A 14,421-nucleotide genomic window follows, 5' to 3' on the forward strand; every position below is an offset into this window, starting at 1 on the left:
AACCATTGTCCACTTGAATTAAAAGAGGAACCGCAATTGTGTACAGTTATTTGACATAACAATAAATCTAAGTATTCCTATAATGTGTTAAATAGAATACTGGACTTACTGTCTCCAATGGGATGATAATTATGTGTGGGTGGTGTTGGCCAACACCTTCTTCTTCTCCTTCTCCAACTCCTTTTTTGTTCTTTGATGGAATCAGATTGGTTTATCTACATCATCTTTGTTTTTATCTGATTTTTGTCATTTTTTTTTACAGTATGTTGATTGTTTGAGATAAATAAAAACGTTAATAAAAAAATCCAAATCTATTTACTATTCTATCTAACATGCTAACACACCATGTCAGGTATTTTGTCAATCATCTTGTTCTGGTGTTTGTCTGCCCACCAGTGGCCAAATCTGGTTCATGCAGTGTGCCTGAGTTCATAACAGAGTGTAAATGGAGTATCACACAAACTGAACTAATGTTTTGGACTATTTCTAGTGTACAGGGTGAGTTATTGGACATACTGGAGATGCTCTGTTTTATCAACAGGGGACTCTAGCTTTGTAACAATGCAATATTTAAACTGTGTTGTGGGTGCAATTTGAGAAGATTATATAAAACACACTGACCTCATTAGATATGCCTGTCTGCATACTTACTGCTTTGATAAAAGGAAAATATGAACAATGGTTGGGCAGCACTATGTTAGTGTAAATGTGGGCCACTCTATGCTTTCTCAGCAAAGTGATGTTGAAATACACACCACCACCACAACAACAATAACAACAACAACAACAACAACAACAACAACAACAACAATTAGGAAAAAGATACATTTTATAAGTACAGATGAAAATTTCAATGAGATGATAAACAGCTGTCGGCACATCTGTAAAACTACTGCATAAGCTTGTGCATTCAAGGAACTGAATTCGTTACAATCGAGTGGCGATATAGCATTAAAGTCCTAAATGCTAAAAAAAGTAATGAAAGTTTATAAAACATACATATTAAAACTAAACAAAAATAGTGCATCATCATTAAATACTAAATGTAATTCGTAAAGTTTGATGGGATATGTTTATGAATTGGAATAAATTTCACATAGAGAGCATATTGATTTTATAATTAGCATATTGCTTGTCCTAGCATATAGTTTCAATTTGAATACTGTTTTTCAATATTCATGCAGCATAGCGTGCTCATATAACTGTCAACATTGAATTAAGTAGTTAGATACTATTACTGTAACTTGCAGCTGTAGTGAGTCAAATTATTATTGTCTTTGCTGACTGTAATTGAATCTATTCAAATAACGTCACACAATTAAAGTCTAATAGCTTAAGTCACATTCTTACATTGTGTACATGTGTTGTAAACTCTAGAGTATTCAGCCTCATGAGGCTTTAGGATATAGAAAGACATTCTGTGCTTATAAAGGGTTGTTCCACTCCTTTTCCTCCTTAGACTCCATGTGAACTTTGGCTTGTTGCAGGTTTCTGTATTTGCCCTGTTGACCTTTGTTTCCGTGTAGGCTCTTAGTGTAACGGGACCTCCAGTCTCTCTCAAAAGCAGCCTTGACGTGTTCCAGGATTGTCACTCCCCTGTCTTTAAGACTATTTTTCATCTTGACCACCAGCCCAACTCCTGAATTAATAGCAAAGTCACTTCCGACCCAGTCATGGTTACCTGTGGACAAAAAGCTAACCTTAGATATTGTGTCTGTATACTCAAGAAATAATGACTTTGAGTCTTTTGATTACTGTGCTTTCATCTTTATGTGTGTACAAATGTATATACATGTTGGTGCTTATGTGTCTCAGTGTGTGTGTGAGAAAGAAAACATGTTTAATTTCTTTTGAAAAAAATACGCTTCACTTTCTTGCTGAGAGATATATGAGAAGATTGAAACCACTCTAGTATCAATCTTCTCTTCTAGAGCTCGACAAGAAAGAGAATAAGCCTATTTCCCCAAAACCTCAAAGTATTATTTGCTTTTTTCAAAGCATTAAAAAATAGTGCAAAAAATTATATGTAAATTGAATTAGTTGCAAACACGTTATACATTGCCTACCAATGTAAACAGCATTATCGGTCACCATGTACTTGTTGTGGTTGAGCCCATGTTGAATATCATCGTCTTGCTCCTTGTGACTAAAAAACCTCTGCAAAAAAAAAAAAAATATGATCAACAAAATCAATGTGTAAAGAAACCACGTCCATTCTCAATTTTATATTTGCATAATGAATCAAGATAAATGTCCAGAAGTTCACAGCAAATATTAAACTACATCTTTGATGAAACATATTTGGAGGAATAATCACGTACCACCTCCAGTGAACAGTTGTGCAGCTGCATGCAGAGCGACTTGAGGGAGGTGACAAAGTTAAAGGTGAGGGGGTGAGTCTTCTTCCAGAAGCTTATCAGCAGGCGAACTCTGACTCCTCTCAGTACCACAGCCTCTCTGATCACCTCATCAATAGGTGACCAGTACCTGTTGATGCAACCATTGGAATAATTAGACACCGTTTTACATCTGAAGGCAATGACACATTCGTACAGTTTGTTTCTTAAAGTTAAGTTACTGAAAGATTTGATTTCATTCAACCAAAAATGACAGTTTATAATGGAACCAATCTGAGTTCTGATGTACCTTGTGACCGAGGTTCCTTTGAAACTCCTGCTCACCAGAGGGAGGTAGTCCGTCACGGATATGAAGATAAATGTCTTTGCACTCTGGATGACTTGATAGATGGCATCTACATCTCTGGTGCGATCTTTAGCGCAGAAGATTTCAGGAGACGTCTGCAGAAACGATACAAGCACTCAGACAAGTTTGGACCAAAAATGTAATAAAGACACAGGTGTAATTTACAGGGTTGGTGGAGATGGGTTACAATCCCCCCAATAATCAAAACTGGCCATGGCAACCCCCCTGCGAATATCTAATAATAATAATTTCCTTTACATAATTAAAGACATTTGCACCATAACTTGATGCAGAAAAGGCACAAATTGTTGCAGAAAATTCACCACAATGCAGGAAATGAAGTGTTTCATAATATGCTCAAAATTTCAATTTTATTCAAAAGTGGAGATCTCAATCTCCCCAATGCTAAACCCAAAGTTATGCCCTTGAATAAAGATCAAATCGAAGAACTGAAAGGTGGACAAAAATATGATTTAGATTACTTTCAATATTTCATTTTTTCATTTTGTCCCAGTTCAACAAACAAAAGTTGACAACCGCACCTTTTGATTGACAACCCCATTAAATTGTTACAATGATAAGGACAACATCATTAGAGTTTATAATTTTCCAAAACGTCAGATTCAGTGTAACAACTTTGACAAACTAAAGGGCTAGAAAAACAACAAGGCGCACATCTCCAACCATGTATCACCACTCAAAGAAGCGAGGCACAAGAGCAGATTGGAGTTGCCAGCTGCTTGTGACAGCGTGACTCCATTAGTTCCTATAGGATGATAAATGTCCTAAATGCAACTGATAAGCGTCTTGTCGCTTAGAGAGCAACAAGATTCATTACTGTCAAATTAGGTTGAGGTACTAAGATATTCAGACTCAAGATGCTCCACAGCGTGATATTACCATGATTAATCACCCCCTGTGTGTGTCTGTTATTAGTTGGTAATGAAACTTTCATTAAGACCTTCACCATCTAGTCCAGAGTCAGGAAATTGGTGCCTTAAGAGGAATATAAACCAGTCTGAGAATTTATTGCAGACACAACCTGTGGTTTGTGCATTTTGTATAGAGTCAATTTATGTGCTAACATACAGTGAATACTGCTACATAACAAAGCCGTTCCTCACAGACACATAAGCAGCGGCCTCTGTGGCGTTGAATTGTAGCTCCAAGGCGTCATGCCTCCCGTAGAGGGCTGTAACTCTCTTCGACCAGATGGAGGGGATGTAGTCCCTCTCATGGAGCTGCCGGTAAAATGAAAAGACTCGGTGGAGGTCCAGAGCCAGACAGCTGCAGTTATACACCACCACCCCCAGTTCTTTTCTCTGTGGGGCGTCAGAAAGGAGCACACAGGAAGAGGTGACGCAGCAGAAAAGTTGCGGTCTGAGTGTTAAGTGTGTTCACTGGATAGACATGCCGCAATGTGAGAAAGGAAGTTATATAAAGGCAAAAGTGATGCTGATTTTAGAGTGAGAATAGTATAAGATTTGATAATCAAAAATAGTAGAACTCAGTGGTGGAATGTAACTAAGTAAATGTACTCAAGTACTGTACTTAAGTACAAATTTGAGGTACTTGTACTTTACTTGAGTCTTTTGTTTTCATGCCACTTTGTACTTTTACTCCACTACATTTCAGAGAGAAAAATTGTACTTTTTACTCCACTACATTCATCCGACAGCTTTAGTTACTAGTTTCTTTACAAAGGACAATGTATGCACACAAAACACATGTAGTTTATAAAATATGACGTTTTATTATAAATTAAACTACCCAACAATATACAGGCCCACAAGTACAGTTGATCGTTTCTAGTTTATAAAATGTGAGGATTTTTCTGTATTGAGTACTTTTACTTTTAAAACCTTAAGTACATTTTCCTGATGATACTTACATACTTTTACTTAAGTAACATTTTCAATGCAGGACTTGTACTTGTAATAGAGTATTTTTCACAGTGTGGTATTATTATTTTTACTTAAGTTAAGGATCTGAATACTTCTACCACCACTGTTAGAAATTGATCCCATTATAATTTTATAAGGGTTTCCTCCTCTAGAGTCTCTACAGCCATGCTAACGGCTCTGTGATGCAGTAGGGACAGTGGTGCGTAATGATAACATAAGCATGCTAACATGCTTACAATGACAATGCTAACATGAGGACGTTATATCAGGTATATATTTACCATGTATGGTGAACAAAGTAAATATTATACATTATAGTTAGGCGTATTAGCATGTTATCATTTGCTAACTAACACTAAACGCAACAGCTGAGGTTGATGGGAATGTGATTTGTTTTGCAGGTATTTGATCATAAAAAAAAAGTATTGGACAAATTGAAATTTTAACTCCACGATGGGGCTAGATGAAAAGTGAGGAATCATTAAAGTCATCCTGAGGGGGACATTAATGTGTGTAACAAATTTAAAGACATCCAATAGTTGTCGAGACATTTCACTCAAAACCACAAATATCAGCCTCATGGTGGCGCTAGAGGAAAAGTCTGGGGGTCATTGAAGTCAATAGAGTGCTGCAAGAATGATTCCTAAAACTCGGAAATGAGTTAGCATTTTTGCACTTCCTGTTCCCTCTTTTTTCGAGTCAATGTTTTTTCTTTGGTTAGATGCCTGAAATAAGGTCTGTGATTAACAAAAGCTTAAGAGATTTTCACGTTTTGTTCTACGAGATAAAATACTTCAGTAAATACCCCACTCATGAATTTTGAAGATTTGACATGTCTTAAAAAGGCAGTGGCTAAATGAGACTACAGAAGTTGTCGGGAATATTAAATTGCATTCACGCTTCAAAATGTCAACATTGATCCATCTGATTTTTATTTTTCATTATTTTTTATTCATTTTGTTTGCCTGGTCTCTATAGGCGAAATATTTTTTTAATTATGTGATGTTGCCGTTTTATTTTTATTTTTTTATTCAATTGGAATGTAATTCTAGTTGTTGTAAACAAGACAAGAATGTAATGTGATTTTATCTAGTGCACATGTATTTATATTTGTATTTAATGTCATGCTCATGTTAGGATGCCTATCATTGTTTTTAAGGGAGCCTATTGAAACATCTGGCCAGGGACTACAGATGAAAACTAGCCTTTTGGCTAATTCTGGCATATTTACAGAAATGTTTATTAATATGCACTGTCCCTGACAAAAAAAGATTAAATTAAATTAAATTAAATTAAAAATCCTAAAAGTGTAAGTATCATAAACAATTTTCTGCAATAATCCAAAAATCCCATAAATGGCTTTTTGTGGAGGGAACCAAGGCGATGCTATCTTCTGGGTTGACCTACAAAAATATGCCATCCTTGCAGCATGGTACATGTACAAAATATAATTGCAATCCATTCAATCGTTGTTGAGATATTTCAGGTCTGGACCAAAGCATGGCTTACAACAGCGAAACATTTGTTCTAAATATATTCTATCCTGGTCATTAATTACACAGCAGAAATATGTTTTGTGTTTGTTCCATTTTGGTGAGTGGAGTGAGCCAGAGGGAAACAAACAGAGGCCTTAGTCTAGTCTACCACCATGTATGTATGGTGAATTTCTGACCCGTTCCCTTTTTGTCTTTCTTCTTACCTGCCGTTCTATCATTTGTGTGTGTGTTCACACCACACATACATTTATATATATATATGTCCCTTTCTATCGCTCTGGCTGTTAATTACACCGAATAGTAGCTTTACTTCCAGCCAGCGTTGAAGCATGAAAAGTGCCAGGTAATCACTTTGAGTAGTAGTATGCTAATACTCCCCGGTTGCTCCTCTATTGTGAATTACATAGTAAATGCAAAGTGAAAAGCTACTACGTATTTCTGGCCCGCCTCAGACTGCAATCTTAAATCATCCCTGATGCCCATTAAGAGCTGCTCGAGTAATTGCATTAAAAAGGTACAGGTGTATAGTGGAACTAATCCAGACTCTGTGTTATGTTTTAAGTCCCTGTGGGGTGCAAATGTTATAATTTTATTAAATTTGTCCAGCTTTTATTTCTGAGAGACCAAAATTTACTGTAGCCATTTTGAGGCCAGAAAAGAACCGCAGACCTGACCACACCTGACTGCAGCGGCTCATTTATCCTCTGGTCTGATTTTATTCTGCACACTCATGTTGTCGATGTTTGTTGTTACCTTGGAGAGTGACCTCCAATCCATGTCAGCGCTCCCGATGTAAATGTGCTTCCGATCCACTATCCAGAATGAGGAATGTAGTCCTCCTCTGGTAAGAGCTGTCATATTAACAAAATGAACCTCTGCATCTAGATAACGTGAGACAGACAGAGAGTGGGAATAGTGTGAAAAGTTTGAAAGAATGAGATGGAGAGAATCGTGGAAATTGGACAACTGGCCTTGGACTGGCTGACGGCAAGGCAGGCAGGCAGCCTGAGCGGCAGCTTTGACAGGAAACCAGCCAGGTACATTTGCACATTCATGATTTTTTGACCTTCATTGTAAAGTTTGGCAGACATGACGGTTGTATGACCTTTGCTGTGGAGCTGCTGGATGGAGCTGCACGGTGTAAATGAGCCTACATCTGCCAACTAAAAACATTTTAAAAAATAGTCATGGAATACATGCGAAATTTCTTTTGAAAACTGGTTTGTGCACAGGAAATGTTGTCAAGTGAGTTGTTAGGAGCTATAAATCTTCATTCTGGAAGGTTACAGTGGCATAGTGCATTGCTTTTATAAAATGGAAATATGACAGCCACTCACTGTGTGCTGCCAAGGTCTTCAGTTCAGCAGAGTTAGTCAGACTGCTGGCAATCTTCAATTTAACCCCACGAGATTTCAGGCTGAGCAGTCGCTGGAACAACAGCTGACCCTGAGGAAGAGAGTGATGTTCTGTGGTTGAGCAGCATTTCCGGATGTCTTTTCAAAGGGTGCTACTTAGATCTTAGTAAAACTAACTTCACTTAAAAGAATAAATACAGTTCTTCTAGAAAATAGTTGCATTTAAAGGTGCAATATGTAATACCAACAGCTAGTGTTTAAAATAGTTTCTGCAGTACAAATTGAAAATACTAGAGAGAGTCGTCTCCCCCGCCCCCTCCTCCCCAGACTTGAAGGTTGCCGTGCTGAGACCGTAGCATCCACAACAATGTTGCTAGAGGCTTGTCTCACATAGGACATTACTTCACAGCACAGCGGAGTAGCTAACGTTAGATGCTGGCTATATTGACAGTCATAAAAGCCTGTACTCACGGGGAGCTCTCTACCCAACTAACAGACACGCTTTTTCAGCTTAGAATTACGGTAGGAACCGCTAAAAACGCAACCTCGCCATCCTCTCCACCCGATGGACAGACACACTTCCTTGGCTTAGAATTAAGGTAGGAACCGCTAAAAATAACACTACCTTGCTGTCCTCTCCACCCGTCTGAACACACTTTATTGGCTTAGAATTACGGCAACAATCGCTAAACACTGATAACTCACGGTCCTCCCGATTTACAGCATCCCTCTCTTGGTTTAAAATAACTCACCGTTGTCGGCTACGGCCGCTGAAGAGGCTACACGTTGTAAACAGCCGTGGCCCGCCTGCCTGGTCCTCCGGTAACGTTAGCAGTTAGCAGGGTTAGCATGGCGGCGTTAGCCAGGACCAGTCGGGATCATTTTACTGGCTGTGTCTCAGTTGTTTTTGCAAGTAACCAACTCGTCTATATAATTCAACGTGAGTACACAAATGTTGAAAAGACATGAAATACCTGTCCCTTGATAAATTAGCCTGAAGCTAATACTTAGCTAGCTACCTGTTCAGGAGGAAATTAGCTAATTCGGTGTCCTTTGAGGCTCTAAGCTGTCTCCATCTTTCAAATACATCTCCAATATTTACCCGGGGTTTGTTATGTCTCTGGTCACGCAACTGTTGAAAATGCCGTTTTTTTTTTTTTTAGGTCGGTTGGAATTTATATCCGTTGATCCTGTTTGTTTGTTTGTTTGCTGCTTTCATGGCTGTACTAATGTTACAGCTGTAGCGCGCTGGATTGACGTTTTCACAGGTATATTTGGCAACCCGGCCTGGCTGTGAAACTGGGCAGTTGATAACAACACACAGGTCAAAACACAAACAGAAATTCCGTCACGGAATGGAAATTTCAAAAGGAGAAAATACTGGCATTAGCATTGTTGTCAGAAAAGATAGTATTTCAACTTAGAATGTTTCCTTAATATGTGATGACGCGTTGTGGTAATTTTTGGATTTATTACAGTAAATATATTACGTATTGGACCTTTAATCTTAAAGAACACCTGGGAAATGCAGAAGGTTCAAGCTCTGCAGGAATGTATTGGGTAATATTAAGACTGAAGATCTGACTTTGTACCTGTTTGGCAGTGCTTGGCGTTGTTTCCAGGGCCCAGGGGTTTAAGGCCCAGACAGGTGACACAACCTCAACTGAGTGCTTTGCCTGGTCCAACAATGTATGAAAGCCAACAGAGAGAGGGAGGTGGAGTCTGTCATTTGTGGGGAGAGAGAGGTCGTCTGGAATATTCTCCGTGAGCACAATGCTGTAAGTAAAACCTGCTTTTGTGAGTTTTTGAAGCATTAAAGTGGAACTCAACAATGTCTTTAGGAGCACCACTGCATGTGCAAAAATTTTTAATCTTATGAATGAAGATAGAGATACTTTAGAGATACTGAATGAATCAGTTTGTTAAAGTTTTGCACTATACATGAATGCAAACCTTATTTTTTTTGCCTTGTTATGTTATCATGTCACACTTGCAGAGCATCTTACCTGCAGTCTCTGTTACAGTTTTCCTCTGTGATACCGTCCTCATCATCCCCCCAAATGTCCACTGAAGAAAAAATTAGCACCACGAGTACAGCACAGCAGCAGAGAAGGGCAAAGATGGCAATGCACTTCTGTTGGGTCTGGAGGACGAGTAAGACACATTTAGCTAAAGTCAGACTTCATTTTTGTGAAGGATGCATGACTCTGTAGAACTCTTTCCCATGTTGTTATACAGCAGGTTAACAACTTGCAGTGAAGACATTGACATGGTTTTGGGTGGTGTACAAAAGGGAAATCAGCCATTAAATGCCAATGTCCTCATTCAATATCATTGATTAGAGGTTAAGATTCATGATCGATACAACAACTTCTTCTGACTGTAGAAACTCTTGATTTGACAACCAGGCCGCAAAGGAATTCAAAGCCCTGGAGCCCCACCCCCCTGCTTCACAAATCCTACTTTATGCCACGGGGCAGAGGACAAGTGAGGTGGAACATAACTCCAGCTGAAGGCAAACTGATACACACTAAAGCCCAATTATAAGGAATATTGGAAAGTCTGGTGTATGCTTTTCGGTATACTGCCTGTCTGCTTTGTTGTTGAAGCAAATCCCCAGCTGAAAGGGATTTTATGACCTCTGTGCCAGCATGGATATGCTCAATGTTGCATTTATGACAAGCAATTTTAAAGGCTATATAATTGTGCATGTATGTGTGTGGCTGTATGCGGTATACTGGTTATAATAAGGGAGTGAGAGGAGAGTGACAGTCAGTGGGGTCAGTGGTTATGAAGCAGCATCCTTATTGCCCTGATCCAGCCCGAGGAGTCTTGATTTCCACTGTTTTAAAAGTGCAGTTAAGCACTTCTGTTTTGCTTACGACTACAGATTTTCCCCATCTCATTCCCTGCCCTGTTTGGCTGTTGGTTTCTTGAGCTGTCAACACATCACATTAAATATTCTTTTTTGTTGCGTTCAATCCATCAAATGAATCGTATCTCGCTGATTACTTCGCGAGCATAAGCAGGGGTCTTTCTCAGACAGATGACTCCCACAGCTACAACTTTGTATAAAATGTGACTATTAAACAAAAGAGGTTCACAATTCAGCACCAAGACAGAGAGAAGATGGGGCTCAGAGGGTGTTTGTCAACTTCATTTCCCACTCCTCTCCACACGGTCTGTCTCAGGCAATGAGCCTGAAAGACTACTGGCAGAAGGATGCATCTCACACTCCCTCTGCTGTCCACTGAGACCACTGAGGTCTTCATCACATTTAGCAGAGTTAAGGACCACGCTTGACTTGTGGATGTGACTGCTCGGAAATAAAGCCTCATGATACAGTACAGTCAAAATACCCTTACAGTAAGGTGTGTTTTATATATATATATATATATATATATATATATAACCTTAAATAGCCAGCATTGAGTTTAGAGCTGACATAATTATCAATTATTCAATTGTTTGTTTGAAACAAAGTCAATTGGCAAAAATGCCCAATATTAGCTGGTTCCATTCAAATGTATTGATTTTTATTGTGGTAATTATGAATGTCTAACAAGCAATTTAAAGACGTCCGCTTGGGTTCTGTTAAGTTGTAATGATAATTTCTTTCACTATTTTCTGACCATTTAAAGACTGTATACGATATGTGTGCATTTTCTTCTTTTAATTGTTTAATATCATTGTAAATTGACTATTCATCAGGAATTTGAAGATGCCCCTTAGGCACTGGGAAATTGTCACAGAGAATTTTCTGACATTTTACAGACATATTAAAATAAAAAATGTCTTAATTGATTGATAATTAAATCGTTAAAGCAAGAAAAGCTTAAGGCAAATATGCACTAAAATCCCACCAACAGACAAAGTGAGAAAAGTGTCACAGTGAAGCGAGTGTAGTTGAGGGCTGTAAACATCACCTTCAAGGGCTCCTGTGTGGTCGGTCCCGCCATGAGAGCAGCACTCATTCAAACTTCTCTGACAGGTGTGGAAACTGCAGCTCAGTCACACATCTTTGTCTGTCTGTCACCACTCAGCCTGTCCCACTCTGATGTCTTCACTCTATGCCGCCGTCTTCATCCTGCTGGTTCCTCACTGTCCTGGAAGGTATGTGTGTGCACCTCGAGTCCTGGTCCGTCTCATGTCCCGACATGGTTCTTCCAGCCTCTGACGTGTGCTGTTCACTCTCTGCTTCTCGGTGGAGGTAGTGAGAGAGATATAGAAAGACCAACCCCTCTCATTCAAATGGCCAATACAGCGCAGTAGCTCCGAGCCCCAGCAACCCCCCTCCCTCCTCCTCCTATTCCACTCCTCCCTCCTCTTCCTCTCTCTCTATCTTCCTCTTTTATCTGCCTTGTGAACAAAACTCATCTGGCAGAAAGCAGTGGGACTTGGCTTAGAGGGGAGGGATGCTGAAACATGCCACTGGTGATCCACTGTGTGTTACAGCTGGCTGACACACACACACACACACACACACGCACACACACACACACACACACACACACACACACACACACACACACACACACGAACAGTGAAGACAAAATAATTTAAAACAGCTTTATAGCTGCCATTAATAACTTAAACTGTAAGTCAGCAGTATTGTCTGCTTTAATCCCCACTATTTAAATTACTGTAATGAATGTTCTTTTCAATAATTTACCAGATTCCAGAGCACTCATTCATGTTTCACTGCCGCGTATATAGCTTCAAATCGAAAGCTCTGCCGCTTTCTGTTGCACAGAAGTACATTAAAGGGCCTCAATGGGGGGAAATGTAATATGCAACAGTGTCTTCCGCCATTTTATTCGCCCCAACCCTTTTCTCAGAGTTGTTGCAGAAAACAACATATGCTGCTGCTGACTGCAGGCAAGCTGCTGCTGTGTTTATGAGTCCCGCACTGTACAGGGAGTAAAGGAAAGACCTAATGGAGGACAAGAGAGAAACAAGGGAAAGATAGAAGGAAGGTGAAAGAGTTTCTTTTAATTTTAAGTTTACTTGGTTGTGACTTTTGAAATAGTTACAGTAGTACTCAACCGAACTTGACTACTGGATGGATTGCTATGAGATTTGGTATATTAATGTCTCCCTCGGGAATAATTGTAATAAATGTGGTGTTCCTCTGATTTTTCATCTAGCGCGATCATTAGGTGCACATTTGAAATTGTCCAATTCTTGGATGACCAAATACCTGCAAAACTAATGACATTCCCATCGGCCTCAGCTGTGGTTTGTGCTTAGTGCATCTGGTAGATGGATGGAGAATGGCAATGCAAAGACCTGGGGAAGTGAAAAGTGGCCGGACACAAGGACTGAAGGGCAGACTAAGTAAAATAATGTATGTGATGTAACAGGAAAATAAGTCATCAATGCAGGATGTGGTGACAATGAGCCAACGCCCTATAATCAGTTGGACAAAGTGTTGCATTGACACAAGCAAATGTGACTGGCTAGAGTGTGGACGTAATGATTGTGTGCGGGGCCCTTTGACCTTCTTGCGGAAGTGGCATAGGCAGTAACAAAATCTAAACACAAGTGGTCAGCTGGAGACGCATGATAGACAATGTGTATCGGCAGTGGAAAATGGAATGGAAATACAGTTATGCTTGGGGCTGACGGCTCCGCTCTTGACAATGCTCCCTGGAACAGCCAAGCAGCATGCCATACTGAAACAGGTAGCACCTTGCAGAAACCCAACCGGGGTAAAAAAAAAGAGTAAGCCAAAAAGAGTCATGTTAGGACTCTGAACTAGGAAAGTGGAGGCAAAATGTTGCCAGCAGCAGCAGTGAGTGAAGCAGCGCCAGTGTAGCAGGGATCAGTGAGGACCGCCTTGATGTGAGAATGGCTGTGATAGGTGTGTGTCTGATAGAAATGATAATTCAATCAGCGGGCATGACTTCCGTGTCCTGCATGAACTAACGCTAAGCTTAATTATATTAATCTCATTCACATACTCATGAACAAATGTGTATGTTTTACTGTATCAATGAAACAACTGGTGATTTGTCAGTGTAGTTAAAAGAGTATAGAGTAAGTATGGTTTTTATTTATAAAGACTTGTGGAGCACTATGTGAGATTCCAGAGTGATATTGGTAGCAACAAGGAACAAAGTCATAGCAGTGAAACCTGCTGTGTTTATTTGAGGCAGGTGCCCTCTGCACGTCACCCTGCCTGTGAGCACTAAAGAGAGATCAAGAGACAGAGACAAAGGGGACAGAAATGTTTGGACCACTTCCCAGGAGAGGTGAATATTCCTAAAGCTGCACATACAGTATACAAACACACTTTCAAACAGGATGGGATTTTCACTGTCCCCCTGACCATCCAGAGCACAGACCATCAGCTGAGACTGAACCACAGCGCGGTTTTTAGCTGAGCAACAACATGAACGAGATCCCCGGCATAACGGTCAGCAGCGGTCACAACGAAAAACTGTTGACATAAACAATTTACCCACTGCACAGTCACCCATTTTCCTTTCCGTTATAATGAACAGCTGTAAGAACTCTTGACTTGATCTGTACGCTTTTCAAGCGCCGCTGTTTTTAGGAGAGCAGTTCAAAGGTCACAGCAGCCATTACAGTTTATTCCTGTTCCCTCCTGACTCTCTGTACAGGGTATCATTATCTGGTAATGTACAGCACAGTTCTCCAACACAGGTGACCAATTGTAAATAGTCCTTATCTTTAAAAGCCACACTGCAAGGAACATTCAGACTTTACACACAAATGAGCAAATTATTATACAGTGGGCCTAAACCAGGTAATAGCTTTTATGCAGTGTGTGTGTGTGTGTGTGTGTGTGTGTGTGTGTGTGGTAAAAGAACCCTGGGGTCTATACTTTTACTAGTTTTGGTCATTACTTTTTTACTACAAGAATTGGAACTGGATCATGTCTTTTAGGTAAGGTTTGATTACATTGTTTCAACATCATTTTAGTGATGCCAAAAGTAT

The 14,421-nt window shown here is 39.7% G+C and overlaps 2 protein-coding genes across 7 annotated transcripts in view; both read right to left on the reverse strand.

Annotated features, from left to right (window-relative positions):
- LOC116042864 (girdin-like) overlaps positions 1–14,118 on the reverse strand; it is a 40,068-nt gene extending 25,950 nt beyond the window's left edge. For 5 of the 6 annotated variants that reach the window (XM_031289284.2, XM_031289282.2, XM_036000836.1 and 2 more), the window contains exon 1: positions 7,861–7,872. The gene's annotated coding sequence lies outside the window, so the exon portion shown is untranslated. Of the gene's footprint in view, positions 1–7,635; positions 7,640–7,860; positions 7,873–14,107 lie in introns of those variants that run through there. The other variant, XM_036000835.1, reaches the window with a different exon arrangement.
- pld5 (phospholipase D family member 5) lies at positions 812–11,749 on the reverse strand. The gene is made up of 10 exons (XM_031289574.2): positions 11,385–11,749; positions 9,465–9,601; positions 9,051–9,234; positions 7,441–7,549; positions 6,857–6,984; positions 3,828–4,025; positions 2,647–2,798; positions 2,322–2,487; positions 2,067–2,157; positions 812–1,681 (listed from the first exon to the last, which is right to left on the reverse strand). The coding sequence occupies exons 1-10, from the start codon at positions 11,430–11,432 to the stop codon at positions 1,425–1,427; spliced, it is 1,470 nt and encodes a 489-aa protein (XP_031145434.1). The 5' UTR covers positions 11,433–11,749; the 3' UTR covers positions 812–1,424.
- Positions 14,119–14,421: the final 303 nt, after the last annotated feature.

The sequence above is a fragment of the Sander lucioperca genome, chromosome 4 (assembly GCF_008315115.2).
Source record: "Sander lucioperca isolate FBNREF2018 chromosome 4, SLUC_FBN_1.2, whole genome shotgun sequence".
Classification (NCBI taxonomy): domain Eukaryota; kingdom Metazoa; phylum Chordata; class Actinopteri; order Perciformes; family Percidae; genus Sander; species Sander lucioperca.

Coding starts and splice junctions, on each gene's coding strand:
- pld5 (XM_031289574.2), bottom strand. CDS start 11,432: ATGAGTGCTGCTCTCATGGCGGGACCGACCACACAGGAGCCCTTGAAG. Junction 9,235..9,464: donor AACTGTAACAGAGACTGCAG/GTAAGATGCTCT, acceptor TTTTACTTACAG/CATTGTGCTCACGGAGAATA. Junction 4,026..6,856: donor ATTGGAGGTCACTCTCCAAG/GTAACAACAAAC, acceptor GACGCCCCACAG/AGAAAAGAACTGGGGGTGGT.